Consider the following 22,571-nt stretch of genomic DNA (forward strand, 5'->3'; position numbering starts at 1 on the left):
TTCTGCAGAGGACATGATGATATATGACGGCCGAGGGATCGCCGGGGTTAGGGCCTAATTGTTAAAGGGGTTGTGTAGGGTGAAGGCGTAAGATGTCTCCGGGGTCATTCATCAAGCCTCTCAGCCGCGCAGAAGAACAGTTTGACAGAGCGGAGAGGAAGTTTATTTTGCATTTTACCTCATAATCATTGTCAGAGAATACAAAGTACATTTATACGACTCAGCTCCGTGGTCAGAAAACATCCTTCTTTTGCATCTCTATCCTCAAAAAAAAATCACTCTGAACACATTATATTGACACCGCTACTAAAAATAACAGCACTGTTCCCCGCACCTTCTCCTACAGAGGCCCTCAATTATATTTTGACAAGTGAATGCTGAATAACTATAATCGTTACACTCATTATAATCACAGTCACACTGTAAAGATCGGGGCTTTGTATGAAGTTCTTTTCTATTTCTCATAGATTTCGCTGTTCAGTCCGTTTAAGACGAACTTGACAGGTTAAAGGGGAAAATTCCTCGGCGGTTGCTCAATTGTTCAAAACAGACGGCGTGATGGAAAACCTCGTTCTGTCAGAGGAAGTCCTCTGATTGGTAGCTGCTGCCCTCTGCTGGGAAAACAAGTGAATCTGAGCACCCAGCTTCCCTGTTGACGAGCATATCTAGTTCATTACTGTTAGTGTGTGTACTTAAGCATAAGGGTTTGAAGCCTCATGCTTCATCTTCTGTTCAATGTGTGATGGTGAGAAATCCAAAGTGGAGAGTCGCTGTGCGACGACGCTGATCAGTGCTGCAGGTCAATATTGTTTTTTTGTTAAATGCTGGCAAAGTTTAATCACACACAGAGAGACTCCCTGGTTAAATAAAGATTTGAATGAATTAGCTCAACAACTGCAGGTCCTATAACAACAGCTACAGCTCATGTTGAAGAGACAAACAAGCATTTACTCACTTAGCTTTTAGGTACTCAAAGGAATAGTTCACCCAGGAATTCACCCATTATCTACTCAACTTGGTGCTGATGGTGAAGTTTCGTAGTCCACAAAACATTTCTGGAGCTTCCCAGCAAAGCAGCGTTGCAGAATTCTCCTAAACAGCTGGAGTATTAAATTTCTCCATATAGCTTGTCTGGAATAAATAAAAGTCTAAATAAAGTCTCTTGAGGTTCTGAGATCCCAAACTGATTTGAAGAGAGGATAGTTATTCCTTTGTGCTCCCGGTTCAGACAAGGTGCTCGTTAACACTTCAGAGAAGATTTAAAATTTCAAAATAGCGCAAATGATGTTGAATCAATTTGGAATCTGTAGCCATCCAGAGACTTGGATTATGCCGTACGAGCTGTATGAAGTCATTTCTTGTTTGTTTCTTTGTCTTTTTCCAGTTGCTGTCACACAGTCGCCTCCCACTTCCGTTGTTCAGGAGAACGCTGCAAAGCTGATTAACTGTGCAGCTCCAGAAATGTTTTGTGGACAACTGAACTCCATCAGACTTTCCATCAGTGTGAGGGCAAAGTAGATAATAATGACTGAATTTTCATTTCTGGGTGAACTTCTCCTTTAAATAAAGACTTGAATTAATTGGCACAGCAGCCAACAACTGTGACTGCTGAAGCTACAATAACAACAGCTACTGCTCACATTAAAGAAATAAACCAGTGTATTACTCAAGCTTCTATATTGTATATATTTAACAACACATTGTGTATACTTTAGTGCAGATCCCTGCCAGTTAAGGAGACATGCAGAACATAAACACGCTGATCCAGGTTCTCCTCTCCTGATACAGATTCAGGTTTTTCTTTCAATCTAATATCAGTGTTCTCTTCCCCCCAGATGTGAACACTGTGTACCTCGACGCGAAGAGCTTCTTGTAATCATACTTTTAAATTTTTTTTTAAATCAAAATAAGTGTTACTGATCAAGTAAACATTGAATTTTTTGGTCAGGTGGATCTGAGCAGCGCATCTGTTGCCAAAAAGCTATAATTTGAAAGTGTTTCGGGGAAACAGCGTTGATCAATTAAAAGTTTGGCTCTCTGGCTGTCGACTTAAATCACAGATGGTCACGTTTCCCATGAGCACATGAACACACCAAGTTCACAAAACAGTTCTCATCTGACAAAATCTAGTTACCCTGACTAAGTGAAAATATAAAAGCAGGTTCTTGCATGTTGATTTTCACGTTGGTAAATGACATATATTCCAGATATGAGGGCTGGAAGACAAATTGTTGATTTCAGTGAATCTGTGGTAACTTAATGTTTTTATTTTCTTTATCTATTATTTTTTTTAAAACAATGTATTAAATAATGAGTTAAATCATGCAATCCAAACCCATACAACAAGTAATGGGGTTTAAATTGCCATAATAACTCTTATTTCATCATGTCTTTTTAAATCCGTGACTCGGATTAGAAAACAAGATGTTTAAATAAAAGAAATATGTTGAAAAAGATTCAAGTCTTCCGATCATATTTCATGAGGGGAAAGTTAATTCGTCCTTGCCGTGAACACGCCTCTTTACAGAGGGCGTCACGCTAAAATGAATCACAGTCCCACCCACAGAGATGGAGAAGGAGCTCTTTCTCTGTCCAGTCAGCCTTTAAACTCTGATGAAACCAGAAAAATACTACATAATTCTTAGCATCAGACAGGAGTCCTTGAGGAAAGACTCTTTTGTGAGGTCACTTGTTTGTCTGGTATATGTTCATCTGACATCGGGATAATCAGCGTGCTAAGGTGAGACGGGGACAAAAGATAAGATGTGAACGCTGCAAAGCTCATTCGAGTCACTTCAGTTCTATTGTGAAATGAGTGTCATCATACTGATAAGACTTGTTCCGACAGGCACATCAGATTCCCACGGTATCAGCGAGTTTCACACTCTGCACTGACGTGTTCTGGTGGAAATGTCTACAGCACAGCATGTTACATTATCCTGAGTAAAAAATAGAAAAATAAATTTAAAAAAGACAGATATTGCAGCTTTGGAAGAGATGTTGAAGAATCTGAGTGTGTCGTTGGTAGCTGACCTCCGGTATGAGGCCAAACAAAGAATGTTAGACATCGTTGTTTCTTCCACTGAATAAAATAAAGACACATTTGTAATTGTCACCAGTCTCGGTTCGCTTGGAGTCGCATTGAAGCCATTAGGTTTCATTAGCAGAGTCATAGCACTACTTTTGGCTTTCTCCCTTGCATAAGATTTTTGCCCCTGCTGGTAACAAGCACATCAAATTATCCTGTTGATGCAACTCTTCTGGAAAAGGCCATTCACAGCATTAGAAGGAAAATCACTGCATGGCCTGAGTCCAAAAAGCCTCTTAATAACTTTAATTTCAACGTACACAACACACTTTTCTAGATATTGTCGCATTTCCTCTCCCCTGTTTATCCTTTTTTTCTACTCTTCAGCTTACCTTATTGGGCATATTTAATTGTACTGCTAAAAAATGATGCCTCTATATAACCTATAAGACAAAAACATACAAAAAAGACAAACGAGAACATCGCCTAGATAGACAGCTAGACAGATACCTTATCATCAGACTGGAGGATGAAACGTCTTCTTACAAAGACATCATGTGACGTGACAAAACATTCAACACAAATGCAATTCAATATAACATCACAATCACAAAGGACACATCACAATCACAAAGGACACATCACAATCACAGAGGAAACACATACAATCACAAAAGGACACATTACAATCATAAAGGACACATCACAATCACAGAGGATGACATACATTTAGCCTTAACTTGCATTTACTCTGGGATTAAGCTCCATGCTCCAGACTTGGTTTGATGGTAACATATCAGTGTCAGGGGTAATGTTATTTGCTAGCCTTAATGTAAGATTTTAGGGTAGCAGACACATATACCACCGCTCTCCCAAAAGATGTATGATTAACTCTACTTTTGGTCTTACTTGTTTTTGCAAAGAGCAAGTTGCCACATAAAAATCTCAAATAACCTTCATCTTTATCTTCATCTGGAGCCCTGAGTCCACTAGGTGGTGCTGATCATCCACTGAACTGCAAAACAGAACAAAAACATTGCTTAGGAGGATCCTTTTATGATGCATCATGTTTTCAGTGTTTCACAAAAAGTATACCACGTACAGTTTATGGTGGAGAGATCAATCCAAACAAAGAAAAACGGGTCACGGGCACAGCAACAGATTCATTTACAGTTGATGCCAACAGAAAGAAAAGTAATTCTGTATCAGGGTTCTTTCGTAACCGCACTTGCTTATATTAATACTAATATTTTGTTTCTGCACTCGGGTTGGCACACTTCCTGCTCACCAGTTTGAATACAGGGCACAACATGGCCAGGGGGCTGCAGGACGCATTTGAGACACATTTACAACAACACCAACAGACACTGCAACAGTATCGTTGGTTGGAGCCCGCTGCAGAGCTTCGGTCAGGGACATTGCCTGTCTATAGATGCTTGCTCAAAGAAGTGTAAAGCTCAACAACTCCAGATGGTGCAGCATGGTGTTTAACCTGGAGGCCCTAAGAAGGCCGCTACAAGAGCCCCGGTGTATCAGCAGATGATCGTGGAGAGAAGTGTTCATATCCCGAGAAAAGTTCTGATATGAGAGCACGTTTTCGTGCATAGTGTAGTTTCTGGGCTGTCTTCCTCAAAAGTGTCAGCATGTAGTATGTTGATAAAAGAATTCTGCGGAGGCAAGGCTGGGTGGAATGATAGAGCAGTCTTTATTGAGACAAACTTCGGTTAGCCGAGCGTCCGAGCAGAGTGTGGCCCCACATCTGATGTTCTCCAAACAGGGCAAAGTAATGCCAAACGTTTTTGCCCTCTTGCCCTATCAGAACTCCTACGCCTTCGATCTTAGGAATTCTACCAAATGCCACCCCTCCTTCTCTTCCTGTGCGAGGGTTTTTAAAGTCCCTTTCTAGCACACACCCACTTCTCCTAATTGGTCACTTTGGTAAATTATCCAATGGACTAAAAGAGGAGTTGACCTGTCTCCCTGTAAACTTATCTGACTTGGCTGCATTCAACTTCATGTCTTGTCCCCAAAATGACCCAAGTGGGTTTCCTGCTCTTCTACGGGCACAAACACAAACATTTGAGCTTCTCCCACCATCTGGCGTGGGGGTCAATCTTAGGTTTACTGCTTTATCCTGGTCTGCCACCTGATAACCTTTGGCACTTACACAGTTACCACTCTGACCCCTGGAGCTGTAAATCCACTCTATTTGTATTCTTAACTCACATGAGGAGAAACAATTAGTAACCCAAAATGTGTAGAAAACACACAGATACTACAATAGCCAAACAGTTTCTGAACATCAATGTCTGTATTCACCGTCAACAGTCTACTCCTGATGTGCACACTGTTTCTCCTCATCCTCAACCAAGGTAACCACAACAACAGACCCGGTCACCCTCACCTAAAGTTACTTCAGGGGTCACTGCTAGCTTAATGCCACAAGGTCAGTGGACCTCTTGAAAAGTAAAGCCTGAGGGGACGTCTTCATGCTCTTTGGCACTGAGGTCAGATACGCCTCCTCTCCAGCTGAAACCATCAAATTCACGGGAAACTGAAAGGATTTTTCAGCACAGCTATTCTATATTATATAATATTATCTGACTGCCTTGCATCCTCTCTGTGTCAGAGTTGGAGAAATTGAAAAGAGAGAAGGCTCGCCTGAGCAAACCCATACAAAAAGTTAAAAGAGTGATGACGTTTTGCCATCTAATTTGTCACCCATATGTTCCTCCCCACAAAGTCGAACTGGAGTGGGCGAGGTTTAAATACATAATCACTCAAAACCAAGTAAACAAAGTGTCTACAGGTAACGAACGTGTATTTTTTTTTTAAAAAAAGACATTGTCAAGATAATTTGTAATAAAGTTCTGGACTAATCTTCTATTTCCTTTGATGGCATTACACAGTGCTGGAAGCAGAGAAGAAGCCCACTTTGCTCTAATGGTTTCTGGAACGGGATTGCAGAAACACCGAGAGACGAGAGAAGCCAGACATCATAAAAGATCTGTGAGGTAAGGACTTTTCTTGTCTGGGCTTGGTCTGAAGCCACAGGAACTGGGTTTCACAGCCAAGTCCACAAGCCGATCCAAAGGGACCAGCACCCTGGTATTGACAAGAATTTGACTTTATTTGACTGTATTTAATATCATCATGTCATATGGTGTATGAACACAATGCATAACTGTACAGTGGACTGTAAACAGTAGAATACAAAGTTAAAACTACCAATGAAGATAAACCAGCTAGCTTGTGCAGGGCTACATCTTCCTAAACCGCTGAGCTTTTTCCTCCAACTGAAAGATCCAACATTTACATCGCCCCATTGTGTTATCAGGTACAGCACTGTTTTACACTCCTGCCCTGCCTGTTTCAGATGTATCCCTGCTCCAGCACAACTGATTCCAATGAATGGGTCGTTAGCAGATTTCAGCAGAGCTTGATGACCAGCTGATCATTTGAATCAGGTGTGTTGGAGCAGGGATGTAAAACATGCAGGAAGGGGGCAGGGCAGGAGTGAAAAAAACTGCCATGCTGTGTTATTGAGGCAGTAGCTCAAATCCAACCATGATGTTTTTAGCATAGCTTTAACAGGCCAACTAGCTTTACAGCCATCTTTAGCCCTGGACTTCCTTAAGGTTTGAAGGTTTTGTTTTTTTTCCCACCATGCTTGAGTAGAAGCCATATGCTTTTGCTCTACACTTTGATTTATCACAAATTATCTATGTTTTAACCTTCCTCTGACCCTACCCAATGTGGGTAACCTGTACTGCCATCTTAGCCCAAGACTTCCTCAAAGTTTAAAGGATTAACTATCCACAATAAGCTAACTGGCTACCTAGCTTTTAGTAAAACTACAGTTTTCTACACCTCAGAGCTATTTTTCCACAACTGCAAAATCCAACATCTAAATTATTTAGCTAAATCCAACCATGACAAAAAGTAGGTGTGCCTGCTACAAAAAGCTTTAGAAGAGTAGCTAGTTGTGACTTGCCATTTTAGCTTCAAAATTCAAAGTTTGACGTGTGTGATAAAGATACATTTCATAATCAGCTTGATCTTAAACACATAATTTGAAATTTTCCTACACAGGCCTACTGAGATAAGCTAGTTAGAGAGATAGCTAGGCTACAGCTAGCTAGCCTTTTCTAAACCTACAACTTAACTCCTTTATCGAATAATTGACTTTATGTCATACAGTGTCATGAGGTGGAAGTCTTGCTAAATCCCACCTTGACAAAAAGTAATAAGTGCATCTTATCTACCAAATGGTGTTCTGCTACAGCAATTACTAGCCTAGCTTAAGCAATGTGGCTAGCTGTGACCGCCATTTTAGCCCCAAGCCTCTTTAAGATTTGAAGGGTTTTTTTTCCCTACAGAGCCCTGTTGTGTAGAAGACACAAATACACTAATTTTTGTCTGTTACACAATTCGGCTGACCAGTTCTACACTTTAAACCTCTTTTTCTCAGTATGTTCTTTTGTTTATTTGCAGGTCTAAGGTTACATAAACCCTGGACACCAACAGTAGAAGATTACATTGGACCCATAAGGTTTACTGACTGCTCTATTAATAAACCAGAGCATATTTGTCTTGCATGCTTCACAGTAATCAACCAATAAATCACATACATTAATTAAAAGCGATTGTTTTTGATTGACTGATTAAAAGGCATGGCTATGGGTGCGTGTTGCATATAATACTCTCACACGTGGGCACCCACAGCAGCAGACGGTGCTTCTTAGTGGGATTACATAACCTCTCCCATCAAAACCAGTGCAGCCTGCTGCACCCGATCTCCACCACAAGGTGTCGCCTTGGACCCGAGCGGTACCTGTCCGTCTTTGTGCGGCGGCTCGAGGATGTTGTACATTTTGTCCCACGCGGTCGAGTCCCTCTCCTCCTGCAAATGAAAGTGTGGGGGGGGGGAGTCAGGCTATTTGACGCTTTAATTGTAAAATTCCCCCCCCTCTTTTATAATCGTGTGAGCACTGGGACGCACGCACGCGCGCACACACACACTTAATAGAGAGTGTCACGCATGGTCTCACGCGGCTAGAGGGCGTCACGGCTCCGCTTTCCCGCAACACCGTCCAATGAGCGGCCCGCGTGCCGCCTTCAATCAGCTCGGAGTAAACACGCCGCGGACTCTCCGACCAATCAAAGACGCGACATCCCAGTTCCTGCTCTTATAAATGTGGCCGAACCCGGACTGTTCGGTACCGGAGAATGAGAGAGACACAAGCGAGAGAACAACCCAAGACACACTGGACCTCTCTGTCCTTTAGTTTTTATTTCTATTTCCTCGTTTCTCCAGGTAATTATTGTTGTTCTTCTTTTTCTGCTTCTCGCTCTCTAACTTCTCGGGACCAGACTTTTCATGGTTTCAGACTTTCTTTCTCTTTAAAAAAAAAAAAATCTCTTTTCATCGTCTTCAGCTCCACATTGTCTGTTTTTTAAACCTCTCCGTGTGTTTTTAATATCTCGTGTATGTAGTTGTAGGCAGTGGGTGATGGACGAGGAAGCCTATGATGTAATATTTCCTCATCGTGCTTTTGTAACCATGGCTACAGCACCATGTACAGTACAGACAGGGTTTTTGTTTTTCGTTTTTTTTTCCCCACTTTGCGAGCTCGCCTCATTAAATGTAACTCTGATGGTCATCATGCACACGCGGAGGCAGGTTGCTTTCCCCCTCCTTTGTTTCCAAACTGGAGAAGGGACTCGAATTGTTCCTCCTTTTACATCCTCGGCGCGTTCTCCGTTCTGGAAGATGAGACAATGGTGGTGTTTTTGTGTTTTTCTCTCTCTTTTTTTTTTTTTTTTTTTTTTTTTTTTTTTGCTCGCCGCCCCCCCTCCTCGCCTCGACCCATGTTACGCAACATGTGATCCAGAGCTCACATTGGTCTTCATACCTGCATCTCATCTCATCTTACTCCTCGTCTTCTGCTTCTTCTCCTCCTTCAGGTGTGTTATAGTAGGAGATAAAGATGGCCACATCCGCCAGTGCCACCCTGAGTAAAGCTGTAAAGCAGCAGTACATGGAGCTCCCTCAGGGAGATAAAGTCCAGGCCATGTACATTTGGATTGATGGAACGGGAGAGGGACTCCGGTGCAAGACCAGGACGCTGGATGCTGAGCCCAAAAGCATTGATGGTAAGCAGCCTCTTGAATTCTCCTGACGGATATCCTCATGATTTCATTAGCCATGCAGTGTGTTTTAATGTGCCCCCCGGTCTTTTTTTTTTTTTTTTTTCTTTTAGATTTGCCTGAGTGGAACTTCGACGGCTCCAGCACTTATCAGGCGGAGGGCTCAAACAGCGACATGTATCTGATTCCTGCTGCCATGTTCCGCGATCCATTCCGCAAAGACCCCAACAAACTGGTCCTGTGTGAGGTGCAGAAGTACAACGGCAAACCTGCAGGTAACAAAAGAAGCTTTGTCTGTAAACTTTAGAGACATAACAGATGGGATAATGTGCAACACTTTAAGAGAAACAGTGAAAAAAATTAAATTAAGACAGTAAAACGTACTTATTGTTAGAGATACTGTAACTATAGGAGGAAGACTCAACATGAAGCAGACATGACATTACAAAGCTTCATGCTCAAAGGCAAATGCACATTTTAAGTATTACAGTTGCCTTTTTTAAATCTTACCAGTTCATCTATACCGAACATGCAGTCTACCCTGAAATGAGCCTCCCTTATCCCTTGGATACTGAGCGATTAAATCTCTGGCAGGTGTGCCGTCAGAGGCTCGCTGTGACACAAATGCACTCATTTGCACATGCATGCACTCATTCATTCTCTCATGCATGCAGGCATTGAGATGTTTAGGGGTGATAGATGCATCCTAAAGAAGCGCTTACTCCAGCAAAAGTATTGCATTTTATGACAAAAAAGATCCAGAGACACTAAGTTTTAAATCACGACTGCACTCCTTTTAGTTTCACTGGCCCATCTTGTATGGCTTGCAACTGTGTATTTGTCTTTTGGGGACATCTCAGAATAGTTATAGCAATTCTTAAATCATTACATGATGGAGATTATTCGCTTCATGTACCTGTAGATGATTGTCCTGGTGTTTGTCTTCTAATCTGAGTTTCTTTTTTTGTTTGTTTGTTTGTTTTTCCTGCAGAAACCAACCTTCGCATCACATGTAAGAAAATTATGGAGATGGTGGAGGATCAGCATCCCTGGTTCGGCATGGAGCAGGAGTACACCATCCTGGGCACAGACGGACACCCTTTTGGCTGGCCGTCTAATGGTTTCCCTGGACCACAGGGTGAGCAGATAGTTCAAGGGATGCACGCAAGCATGAATCAATGAATGAATGCCTGAATGGTTTGTTTAACTGTTAACTCATCCACACAGGTCCATACTACTGTGGTGTGGGAGCTGACAAGGCCTATGGTAGAGATATCGTGGAGGCTCATTACAGAGCTTGTCTCTACGCTGGAGTCCAGATTTGTGGCACAAATGCGGAAGTGATGCCTGCTCAGGTAATGATCATTACAACCTAATCCATGTTGGGACTTTGCACATAGTTTTATGGGTCAGGCAGCCAGTTTAAAGATGTAACTTATAACGGTGAATTGTTTTTGTGTTCAGTGGGAGTTCCAGGTTGGACCCTGTGAAGGGATCAGCATGGGGGATCATCTGTGGATGGCTCGCTTCCTCCTGCACCGCGTCTGTGAAGACTTCGGCGTTGTTGCCTCATTTGACCCCAAGCCCATCCCTGGAAACTGGAACGGTGCTGGCTGCCATACAAACTTCAGCACAAAGGAGATGAGGGAAGAGGGCGGATTGAAGTGAGTGTCAAAAGCGTCATGATGTGAAAGATCTGCTTGTGTTTTCTGTGAGTTGTTTTCATTTTTCTGATGAGGAAAATCTTGTTTTCCTGCTTTCAGAGCCATTGAGGATTCCATCGAGAAGCTCGGGAAGAGGCACCGCTATCACATCCGTGCCTACGACCCCAAAGGGGGGCTCGACAACGCCCGTCGTCTCACCGGCCACCACGAAACCTCCAACATCAACGAATTCTCTGCGGGCGTGGCCAACCGCGGCGCCAGCATCCGCATCCCTCGCCAAGTCGGCCAGGAGAAGAAGGGCTACTTCGAAGACCGCCGCCCATCCGCCAACTGCGACCCGTACGGCGTGACCGAGGCCCTGATCCGCACCTGTTTGCTGAGCGAGGAAGGGGATGAACCTGCGGATTACTAAATCCACCACTCATAGACTGACTCCCACTGCCCTCCTGACTTTATCTTTTCTTTTTAACTAGTACTGTATTTTTTTTTTCTTCCTCCTCCCCACTCAGATGATGTTTTAACCTGCATTTTAATGGTTTAAAGTTGGCTGGTCAACTTAAAACAAGACAAGGTTAATGACATCTTTGGTAGTTAAGAGCTGGTAATGGCAGGGTATGTCTTTCCTCTCGTCTTTAGAAGGGATTGGCTTTTGTAACACTGTTTTATAGCCTATGTCATATCTTTTCCCTTTACCGTCTGTTGGTGACTAAAAAAAAAAAAATGAACTAAAAGCACAAGGACACTGAAGAATAGAGCTGCTGAGGCTGGGCAGCATGTGTAACATATTAAATCTGACTAGTTCATGTACTGGTGAATAATGTTGACCTGCCTTTTCAAGTATCCAGTCTTCAATGTTACTAATTCTTTGATTTTATGAAGTGTCTATTTTTAAATGGCAACTGTTTTGATGTCCTCAGACTTTGACGCACTGGGTCAACTTTGTTATGGTACACTTTGTAGATGTCTGTACCCAGATGTAATGTTGTTTCAAATGTGGTTGATCTGTCCATAATGCCATTTGTAGATTTCCTCAAGGAGTTTTATCCTTTTGTTAACTGCGATATTGTAATGCACCTGATTTGGTAAAGCATCACGTTTACTGAACCTGGTGTTTTTTATTGATACATTTAAAACTTTTATTTTTATCACAACATGGCTCTGTGACTCTTGACTTCAAGACTTAGAAACAGTGTTGGGGAAATGTTTCTGCAGTGATTTGGAGACGGCTGATAATCTGCTCTATCTGGGAAGTATAAGGCTACAGCTGTTAGCCTGTTAGCTTCTGTCTGCTCTAAAGCTCACTGATGAATAGTCTGGTTGACATTGTTGCCTTCAGACTGAGCCAGGCTGGCTTTCCAGCAGAAGTAATGCTAAGCTAACTGGCCACTAGCTGTAGCTTTAAATTAACCGTACAGATGAGAATGGTATGGATCTTTTTTTTTTTTAGCTCTTTGCAAGGAAGCAAGTAGATGGATTTTCTGAATTAATAAGCTGACAGGATGGGACTGCACTTTGCTTTTCCAGCTTCAAGTAAATCATCAGAGTCTGCAGTTCTTTCAAAACATGCATTGATGATGATGATGATGATGATAATAATGGAGTAGACATCCCTAAACACACTGGTGCTAATTTTTACTGCTTGCTCTTAAGACTCACTGATCTTGAACACAGTAATTAAGTCCTGAACAGTTTGTAGTTTTGTAGCTGCAGGGACAAGTTGCGCCTGGTCTCTGTTCTGAAATACAAAACACACATGTGTAAAAAGCTGTTCAAACATCTGGTAACATAGCAGTTTGCTTTAAGCAGTAAACATTCAAAAACAAACAGTCAAGTGCACCAAAAGGAAACTCTAGTAAAACAAAAAAAGGCTTTGGGGCTGTGTTTTGTTTTGCCAAATGTTCTCATATTCCAGTCTGGCTGATATGCTGGCAGGAGCTCAACAGCAGCTTTTGTTCTGGCTGGTCTTTAGGACCCTGTGGGAAGTGGTGTACTCACGAGACCGTTATTATGGCTCCTCCGACGCGACAGCCCGAGGCTAATATGCTCAGAAGTGCTGTGTCATAAACGACACGGCACCTCTCTTCCGACCGGTGTGGCCGCAAGCTAGACACACCTGGCCCAGATCCTGTTATTAACCAAACAGCAAAGCAGCTAAGAGGGCTGGTACGTCAGAAATGTGTTTATTTACAGCTGGACAGGGATTCTGAAAAGCAACTAAGAAAACATATAAATATATGATGGAATATGATTTTTAGTTGCTTTTCTGAACTTTAGCATCCACAGACATGCACAGTCCAATGTAAAGTCCTACTGTAAATATTTCCTGAAAACCCTCGGCCTATTTTTAGAGCTGCACGTGATGTTTGCAACCAAGTCCTTTGCAGCCATTTGTGCCAGTTCAGCACTATTTACTGTAAGTCCCAGCTGGCTTTGGCAAAGACTTTTCGCTTCATGGATGTAAACACACTCGGTGAAGACTTTGTTTCCCCACCGACAGAACGAGGAGACGTTTCAGCTTTGCTTCACAAAGCGCAAACACACACAATATCCTCATTTCACCAGACGTAAACAGTTCTGTGAACTCTCTGCACTTGGGGGAAGGGCAAGAAAAGTTGCTGTGAGACCTTTCCCCTACTTCCCAACTGCCCTCACAACAGAGTGTTATTAGCTCGCTGATTGGCTTCACTGGGAAAAGAGTTAACCAATCATAAAGTCGAGGGCAAGTTCAGTCCTGTTTAACAGGAAGTCAGTGGGCCTCGGGCCAGCACATGTACTCTGACTTGGTGTGGTCATCTTTTCTGCTACATCTGCAAACTCTCTGCTGGTTAAACTTTGTCTCGTGCACGCGTTCGCAGGTCCGCAGAATCTATGTCGAAATATGTCCCACTAAATCCAACATTCCAGGAACAGCTCGGGAAGTTATCACGAAACAACAGATCAAAATGTAAGTTTGGCAAGTGAACGAAGAAACAAAAAAACATGGAATATTGATAAATAAATAACAAACTTCTATTCATAGAGCACCTTTAAAAACAGAGTTTGGAAAGCGCTTTGATAATCAAGCAAAAGCAGGAAGACAGTACAACAGAGTAAACATTCAACATTTGAGCCAAACACGAGGAGGTTTAGTAAAACAAGACATGTAAAAACATAGAAAGTCAATGTGAGTCATTACAATTAAAACTGATTGAATCACAGAAAGGAGGAGAGAAGAAAAATAAATAAATACAAATAAATAGTCATCAAAAGGGCAAAAACAGAAGTAGTAAAAAGAATGAGGATGATTAGAAGACGACATCACATCAGAGGACTTGAGAACAGATTAGAGACTATGAGCAGTAGGAGGAGTAAAGGCCAATAAACAGATTAAAGACGACAAATAAAAGCAGTAAAGGACGGTGAGACAAAAGACACAAGGGAGGGATTTAAAACATGTAGTCAGAGAGCAGTAAACAGAGTGAAAGGTGGAAAGATGACTATTCAGTGAGAAAAAGGACGACTTCACATAAAAGCAAGTCTGTAAACGTGGGTTTTTCAGAAGTGATTAAAAAGGAGAATTTCAGTTTAAAACATTCACAAATTCCCAACATTCATATGAGAATGTAGAGAAATAACGTTTCGGAAATACTCAAAGAGTTGTTAGCATGCTAACCAGCTAGCCCCTGCAGCCTGTGGCTTCTTTCTCCCAGGGAGCAAAGCTCCTGTGCTCGCTGTGAAAAACCCCAGCACTCATCAGGCAGTCCTGCAAACTGTGCTATCCAGTTTACAGCAGCTAGCAATGGATGTGTAAACAGAATACAGTTAGCATTGGTTAGCTGGTGATGCTCCTATTTTGTTGGGTTTATGAATCATCAACAGTAGACCAATTCTTACATATTGCTCCTTTAAGAAAACAAAATTGGATTAAGAAATAATTTAGATCAAGACAGAAATAAAACATGGCACAGATATAATATTATAAAATACTGCACTTAAAATTGATTAAAAAAAAGAATAACAATTCTGGTGATGAACAGTATAATATTGATGAGCCAGAAATAGTTATCATAAAAAACAAATTAATTGCAATAAACATGAACACTAAATCCATAAAATGATAACACTACATAAAAGGCCGACCGAATTGACAGGTTTAAAATGATTATTCTGATAGTTTTTTAATCTTTTTTTTCTTCACATTGTTATTTTATTCTTTCCAATATCTTGTTTATTATTGTCTCTTATTTTTTTGAGACTTATTCTTGTGCTGCTACTTATTTCCCTCTGTACTGCCGAGTCACCTGCAGAATTTCTCCCAAGGGCGATCAATAAAGGAACATCTTAATCTTAATCTTGATCTTAAAAACACCAACGTTTCCAGCTCCACTCAGATCCTGGCTCAGGGCATATTGTCTGAATGCAGCATCACTAGAACTGTTGAGAGGTCGAGTGCAGGTCCAGTTCTGTTTCAGAGGACGTAGGTTGAACTGAAGCAAACACGAGGACCCTAACTTTGTTTAGGTCAGAGATTTTTTCTTTTCCAAATCTGTAAACTAAACTAAACAACAAATATCCATACTTCTGTTCATGTCTACATCCACACTGACGCTGTCGTGTCGCGCAGCTTAAAAATAGTCAAAAGGTCAAATTTCCTTTCACAATCTTGAACCGAAATCAGAAACTAAACTGAGCCTCAAAATGGGTCACAATGTCTCTTTCCCTAACCTAGTTATTCATTCCAGGTGTGTGTCAATATGTTTTATTGTCCAGTAGGCACTATCAGACACTACTATGCCAGGGGGAAAGTTGAGTTCAGGTCCGGTGCCACTGAACACTCATACACTTTAGAGAGAAGCCAGCAATCCAATCCATCTTTAACTTTGTTTATCTGTGGCGATTAGCCAAATATATTACCCTGAAAACGTGAGTGTCGGGAGGTGGAGAGAGTTTGTAACCTGACTGTTAATAAAGAACGCGAAAAGAACAGTTACACTCAATTACTAGATAGCAGAAAAGGCGACCAGATGAACACATAAACAACCCACTCATGCTGCACTCTGAACCAGAGTTTTCTCGCTGCAGCTAGAGTCTTAACACTGCCGGTTCACATAAGATCAGACTTCAAGGTAATGCTGATGACACACAAATCAGTACAAGGCCTTGCTCCGTCACACACGTCAGATCTCGTTTCACTCTGAATCCAGAGAAGCAATGCGTTTATTCTAAGTAACATTGCATTTCTCTACCTTCTGTTTTTCATCCTCCTCCTCTTTTTTCATTCAGGCTCTCCTTATATCTCTATTTCTGTAAAATGTGACGCCTCTTCACTCTGATGCTAACAATCTCGTGTGGCCGGCCCTCTTTCCAGGTCATCACCACGGTGGAGAGGAGGTCACGTGGCTCAGGCACCTCTTGGCGACGCCTCGGCCTGCTCACTCGTCCTCCTGGATTCACAGACTTCATATATATTACACACGCTGTATCAAATATTCTGTCATTGCAGATTGTAAACTTTGATTTTACTGTTCTGTTCTGTACCAGCGACATCTATTTCATGTCTGTCCGTCCTGGGAGACATCCCTCCTCTGTGGCTCTTCCTGAGGTTTCTTCCATCAAAATCAGTATGGTAAGTTTTTCATCATTCGGATCGTGCGTTTAAGGACAGAGGACGTCAATCGCTGTACAGTTTCTAAAACCCACTGAGGCAATGTGATTGTGATTTTGAGCTTTATAAATAAAACTGATTTGATTTGATCCGATATTACAATTCTTCTCATAGTGTTCTTCATAGTCCTCTCCGCACGTGCCTTGTCAGACATTACTCAGCCAAGAAAGAAGTTAGTCAATCCAGAAATCCAGGGCAGGCCCTGTTCTGTGCAAGAGGAAGTTGGCTGACGTCAAGCAAACACATGCAACTCTTTGTTTTGAAAGGGTTTTTTTTTTCTTTTCTGCCCAAACCGGTCGAACTTGTTTTTCAGCTTGCCTTTGCAGGTTTACCAGTTTTTTGTTTTTTTTTTTTATTTTCCAAGAAAAGATTTGTCATATAGACTTAAAAGTTCAAATTTAGTACTAGTACTATGAAACAATAATTCATGGCACAACACTATTTTTTGTCTCTGCCTTTATTCACACAGAAGCTGCTGTTGTGCAATATAGATAAAAGAAAATGACAAGTTGAAGGGGAAGTCCAGTATTCTTAAAGGTCTATATGGTTTGGTGTGTAAATGTCTGGTGCTGTAAAAAGTACCAGTCTATGATGCCAACCCAGACGTAAGCATCGCAGATTCGCTGTGGTTCCATCGGCAAAGCTCTAACAGGAATTCTTTTTCTGGATTGACAAAGAAAACAAATTCTGTGGCCAACAAATTATTGATGTATGTCTACTAACATATTTTCTATTTAAATTTGAAGCTACAATGTAAGTGGCATTTCAAATTTTAAACCCACCTCCACCTCTCAGGTGTAGGAAGACAACTTTATCAATGCCCAGTTATAGTTTGTTATTTAATATGAAATGGAATCTAACCTTAAATATTGCGCAACTGGCAGATAGAACTTTTGACGCACGGAAACAACACACACTTTTGATAGCCCCAGTGATGCTATTATCAACTGTACCAAAACATGGACAAATCAATGCACAACCCCAATGCATAAAAAAGCCAGCTGTTCCATGATAAAAACGTCTTGCCATCATTCGTTATCCATGTCTACCTCTTCTGGCTGAAGCTGCATTTGATTTTAAAAACAAATCAGTCGGTTTGCAGCATTTTTCACTGTCAGCCAACAGTGCTCTCTCCCCGTTTTCAGGATCCGTATCGACGGTCGGCCAAAACGATGCAATACGTGTGCGTTTACGGGAGAGTGTTAGGGTTGCCACCCTGGATTTGTGGGGAAAAAAAAGACACTCGACTAGCTGACAGTTTAAGGGGCCGTCCACACGAAAACGCTCTTTCTTATCGTTTTGGCCGACTGACCACACGGATCCTGAAAACGCACTTTTTTGAAAACGGGTGTCAGGGTGGAGAAATCCGAAAACGCAGCCCGCCCATTTTCATGTGGACGGCGAATCCGCATATTTTCCAAAACAATGACGCCATCACCCCACCCCTCGACCTCTGAACCCCGTGACGTCTCATAACGACAACAACAATGGCGGACTACATGTTCGTGCCGCAGAAGATATTGAGCCTTTCTTGCTACTTACTCGCCTTGTAGTTGAGTGTGAGTCGCAGCAGCAGTTCGTCCTCATTATCGCTCCACACAAACGATTCTGGTTTCCTTGCACTAGCCATTTTCATCTTCTTCTTGTTGTCTTCGGTTTCTCCGTCCACTGTCTGTTTACGGCGCGCAAGCTTAATGCGCATGCTCCGTCTCTTCTTCTCCGTTTTTGGTGAATGTCAGGCCTGGAAGATGAATTACAGCGTTTTCAGTCGTTTTCAGTGGATCCATGTGGACGCAAATATTCTTAAAACGATGACGAGGTAGACGGAGAAAAAAAAATCGTTTTCGCCCGTGTGGACGGGTCATAGTCTTGTTACTAGCCTGGATAAAGTCTAAGGTATTTGTATCAAGACTGTTAATGTTTCAAAAATGTACTTACGGCTGATATGAACAAACAAGTCTTAATATTGGTACTGGCCTCAAAAGTCCAGTTCTGGTCAGGATATAATCATACGGGTGTAAACAACATTTCCAAAATATTGTTTGTTTACATCAGCAGCTTATTATCAACCATGCCTGTTCTCGTTCGTGTCCTTCAGCTGCCCAAAGGCCTTGGAGGACCATAAAGTCAGAGACCCATCCATGGAGGAGGCTGTTGGAAAGACCCCCACCCAATAAACAGTTCATCCCCACCTGACCACAACAGCTCCAAGGGGAAATGTTTTTTGACCAGACAAGTCTACCAAACCTTTTTGCCAAGCTCTTTGGACTGGGAGGATTTGCCTTTCTCTGAAAGTCTGACTGAGTTTTTGTGTGAGGGTTAAGTCAAGAACTAAGTCAAGAACTTACCAATTACCTCATCTCCTGTTTGTCAAACTAACACAGAGATAACTTGTGACTGCAACTGTCATTTTCTCTTTCTGACTGCTCTCCTCTCGATCGGCTGTAAAGCAAGTTTGTTAGTGATTGAGTACTGCTGCTACATCCTAGGACCAAATTAAAGTATCAAATTCTTGACAGACTTTCATTTATTTTTTGTATTATTAGGGCCCGAGCACTATTTGTGCGAGGACCATATTGTTTCTACAAGTTCAAATTGTTCATAGAGTAAAACCACAAGCCTCATACACACTTTTTCTTTTGCTGTGATCACATTAAAAACATAAACATTAATATTTAAAATTCAGAGGGCATATTTAGGCTCGGACTGAATTAGATGAAAACAAACAGGGAAAGTGAGAGAGGAAAAAAAGCATTCAGAGAAATATCTGACCTTTACTGGTGCAGCTGAGGAGCCTGTGAACTATCCTGACTAAAAGGCCTTTTGGATTTATTTAAGGTCCTGTTTTCTATTCTATATTAATAAGTACTTGGTTTAAAAAAAGGTGTAGAGATCTAAAGGTTTAGATGTAAAAACTTTCCGTCAAATAAAGCCTCATTCAGAGATCCATTCAGAGACAACATTAAGACATTAAAACAGCATCTGAAAGGCAGAATGGAAACAAAGCTAATATAATAAGCTACAGATAAATAAATGCATTAAATTAATGCATTAATTACTTATTTGAAAGCCACAGTGAACAGTTATGAATTAGAGGAGTGGACAGTTTTATTTAAATTACATTACTGACTACTTTACTGACTAACTTACTCAGACATTATTAAACAACACATGGTTTCTAAATCAGTCACTCCCAGAACAGGAATAGATAATGAAGGTAATGGAAGCTCTGGTCTCCATTACAGAAAGGCAATGTGTACATCAAATATAGTTAAAGCTTTGAAAATGCCACCGAGAGGAGACATTGGACTCCATCAAAAGACTCAACATGTGCTTTAAAAATCTATAAAAAACACAACAGAGTGTAATTCAAAAAAAGGATTTATTATGTAAATAACCAGCAAAGACAACAGCGCTCACTGTCTGAGCAGGTGAAACCAGAGTCAACGAACAACTGCAGGACCCGAAGAAGTTTCATCAGAAGACAGATACTCAATTTTCCTGCCTCAGGTCCTGTGGCGGCTCGTCCGTCACCTGCAGGAAGAAAAAGAGGAGCAGTGGTAGTTTGATGTCTCTTTGTGGAGGCATTGTGTTGTTTTATGTTTTTTAGTGGTTTTGTGTGTTTGTTTTAGAGGTTTTTGTGTTGTTTTTAGGGGTTTTGTGTGTTTGTTTTAGAGGTTTTTGTGTTGTTTTTAGGGGTTTTGTGTGTTTGTTTTTAGAGGTTTTTGTTATTTTTTTGGAATTTTTGTGTGTTTGTTTTTAGAGATTTTTGTGCTGTTTTTAGGGGTTTTTGTTTGTTTGTTTTTAGAGGTTTTTGTTTGTTTTAGGGGATTTGTGTGTTGGTTTTTAGAGGTTTTGTGTGTCTGTGCAGGTTTTTATTGTTTTTAGAGGTTTTGTTTGTGTGTTGAGGTTTTGTTTTTGTGGTAGTTGTTTGTCCTCCACAAAGAGACCTGGGTCTATTTTTGCTGAGCTTTGAGTCTCCTTGTGGAGGTTTGAGTCTCTTGAGTTGTATTTAACCTGAAATCACTTTTCATAATTTATTTACATGGAGCTATAATTTAATTTAATTCGGAAGTAAATTTGAACATTTACAGGTTTTGTTTTACTGAGAGGAAATATAAACACACCTGGTTACAGTGCCTAAATGTATTTATTTGATCTAATTCATAAAGTATTTAACATGTGTATACACTGAGAGTGACAACATTAGAACGAGTGACAGGTGAAATAAATAACATGGATCATTGTGTTCCAATGTCATGTTCGGCTGTGAAACCATGAGTCCTAGCATTCATGTGGACGTCTCTTTGACAGACACCAGTCACCCAAACACAGCTGCAGACTAAGTACACCCCCTCATGGCAGCAGCACTCCTTAATGGCAGTGCCCCCCCAAGCAGGACAACGCACCTGCAACAATGCAAAAACTGCTCAGGAATTACCCGAGGAATGTGGGAAAGAGCTCAAGGTGTCAACCCGGCCTCCAGATTCCCCAAATCTCAATCCAACTGAGCTTCCACTGGATGCAGTCAGAGCCAAAAACGATCCATGGGGGCCCCAACATGGATGGGAGTTGGTTCTGATGCATCCAATAGATGCTCAACTGGATTGGGATCTGGAGAACGAGGAGGCCAGTTTGAAGCCTTGGGTTCTTTGCCATGACGGGGTGTAGTTGGTCTGAACGGAGTTCGGGTGGGTGGTGTTTGTCAAAGAGGCTCCACAGAAATGACAGAACTCAAAGTTTCCCAGCAGAACATTTGATTGTAACAGGATGATCAATGCTTACTTCACTTGTCAGTTGTTTTAATGCTGTGGCTGAACAGTGTAGATATACAAGTTAAATAAAATATGATTACATCATTTATATTATATACAAATGAGATCAAATGAATGCAGGCATTCTAAACAGACTGTTTATATTCCCTCTTAGTAAACAAAAAACATTTAAAATACTACTAAATTTAAAGAGTAGTTTCCCAACAGTGACACTGTACTGGCTTCTACTAACCCAAACTGTTGGTATTCACTAACCTGTGAATGAGACTACCCGCTAAAATCATTTGCGATTCTAGAGTATTAGTGAACAGCAACTGACAAATCTCACACTTTCTGCCTTTAATTTTTGGACCTACACTGCACTGACCTTGTTGGACCAGGTGTCTCTCCTCTCCAGTGCTGATCACCAAACAAGTCAGAGCTGTTCCACCTGAAGCTGAAGACAAGTCCCATTGTTCACCTGGAGAGAGGAGGAAGAACTTTAGTGTAACATGATGACTACAGGCATATGTGTGTGTGCTTGCATATATATATTCTGATTATAGCAGTAAAAAAGAAGATGTAAGCAGATTACAAACACATCCAGCAAAAAGGGGATTTCTTACAGGATTATCATTTCATAATAAAGAATGGTATAGCAGTCTGTAACCATGTGCATGACATCACTTCAGGAGTCTCATATCACTCTGCACTATAAAATCTGCTATAATCTGATTTAATACATGTGTTTTTTTTATGTAAACCAAACGTAAACCAAATGTATTAAATCCTGAAAACATTTAGTACTTTATAGATGAGCAATATGATTTTAAAGTCTATCTTTTGACACACAGGGAGTCAGTGCAGTGACATAAATAACATATTAAACCAGAACTGTGACAAACACACTGAATACATTCTGTGCAGGATACAATGAGGCTGCATATTGTGTGTATAAACTACTTTAGCTGTTCAAAATAACCGTCTAGATGCTGACATACTAACATACTTTAACATTATAAACACATCACTTGGGGCCCGTTAGCTAACTGTGCTGTACTCAGATATTCAGCTGTAAAGATGCTAGTTTTAACAAGTTAACATCACACAGCAGGATAATGCCTTCAAGCTAACACTCTCCAACAGACACACGTTAGCTAACATGCAAACCTGTCTGTAAAAACACGACGATTAAATGACTCAGACGTCTTTATAAGTTCGTTATAGTGTCAGTACCCGTTAAAAAAGGCAGCTGAGCCGCTGCTAACGTGTTTCCCAAACCTGCAGTGCATCTGCAACGACTTTAAAGTCAGCTAGCTAACATAACTTTA

The 22,571-nt window shown here is 41.2% G+C and overlaps 2 protein-coding genes and 2 long non-coding RNA genes across 10 annotated transcripts in view; 2 read left to right on the forward strand and 2 right to left on the reverse strand.

The window, feature by feature from the left end:
* Window positions 1-8,040, reverse strand: part of LOC119010968 (pre-B-cell leukemia transcription factor 1-like) — an 88,479-nt gene extending 80,439 nt beyond the window's left edge. For all 5 annotated transcript variants that reach the window (XM_037083645.1, XM_037083650.1, XM_037083648.1 and 2 more), the window contains exons 1-2: window positions 7,863-8,040; window positions 3,983-4,043 (exon numbers count right to left, since the gene is read on the reverse strand). The gene's annotated coding sequence lies outside the window, so the exon portion shown is untranslated. The remainder of the gene's footprint in view (window positions 1-3,982; window positions 4,044-7,862) is intronic.
* Window positions 6,511-11,993, forward strand: LOC119010970 (glutamine synthetase). Of its 3 annotated transcripts, XM_037083653.1 has the most exons (8): window positions 6,565-6,666; window positions 7,523-7,580; window positions 8,996-9,184; window positions 9,292-9,453; window positions 10,170-10,316; window positions 10,406-10,533; window positions 10,643-10,842; window positions 10,942-11,993. In XM_037083653.1, exons 3-8 carry the CDS (start codon window positions 9,019-9,021, stop codon window positions 11,252-11,254), a joined length of 1,116 nt encoding a protein of 371 aa, XP_036939548.1. In that variant the 5' UTR covers window positions 6,565-6,666; window positions 7,523-7,580; window positions 8,996-9,018; the 3' UTR covers window positions 11,255-11,993. The 3 variants fall into 3 exon arrangements, with proteins under 3 accessions (XP_036939547.1, XP_036939548.1, XP_036939546.1); XM_037083652.1 differs by lacking the exon at window positions 7,523-7,580 and having other exon boundaries at window positions 6,511-6,666; XM_037083651.1 differs by lacking the exons at window positions 6,565-6,666; window positions 7,523-7,580 and adding an exon at window positions 8,205-8,345.
* A 3,692-nt stretch (window positions 11,994-15,685) lies between these two features.
* Window positions 15,686-19,006, forward strand: LOC119010971. Its single transcript, XR_005072101.1, has 2 exons — window positions 15,686-16,447; window positions 18,585-19,006. It is a non-coding gene; the product is annotated as an uncharacterized LOC119010971 (long non-coding RNA).
* Window positions 19,007-19,849: 843 nt separating this feature from the next.
* On the reverse strand, window positions 19,850-21,689 carry LOC119011563. The gene is made up of 2 exons (XR_005072220.1): window positions 21,629-21,689; window positions 19,850-20,020 (listed from the first exon to the last, which is right to left on the reverse strand). It is a non-coding gene; the product is annotated as an uncharacterized LOC119011563 (long non-coding RNA).
* Window positions 21,690-22,571: the final 882 nt, after the last annotated feature.

This window comes from Acanthopagrus latus, chromosome 21 (assembly GCF_904848185.1).
Source record: "Acanthopagrus latus isolate v.2019 chromosome 21, fAcaLat1.1, whole genome shotgun sequence".
In the NCBI taxonomy this organism is placed as follows: Eukaryota; Metazoa; Chordata; class Actinopteri; order Spariformes; family Sparidae; genus Acanthopagrus; species Acanthopagrus latus.

Bases quoted from the DNA above. Each gene is read 5' to 3' on its own strand.
- LOC119010970 (XM_037083652.1), top strand. From the start codon at position 9,019: ATGGCCACATCCGCCAGTGCCACCCTGAGTAAAGCTGTAAAGCAGCAG. The intron at 9,185-9,291 runs GTAAGCAGCCTC...TTTTTCTTTTAG, and splicing joins TGAGCCCAAAAGCATTGATG to ATTTGCCTGAGTGGAACTTC. The intron at 10,843-10,941 runs GTGAGTGTCAAA...TCCTGCTTTCAG, and splicing joins AGGGAAGAGGGCGGATTGAA to AGCCATTGAGGATTCCATCG.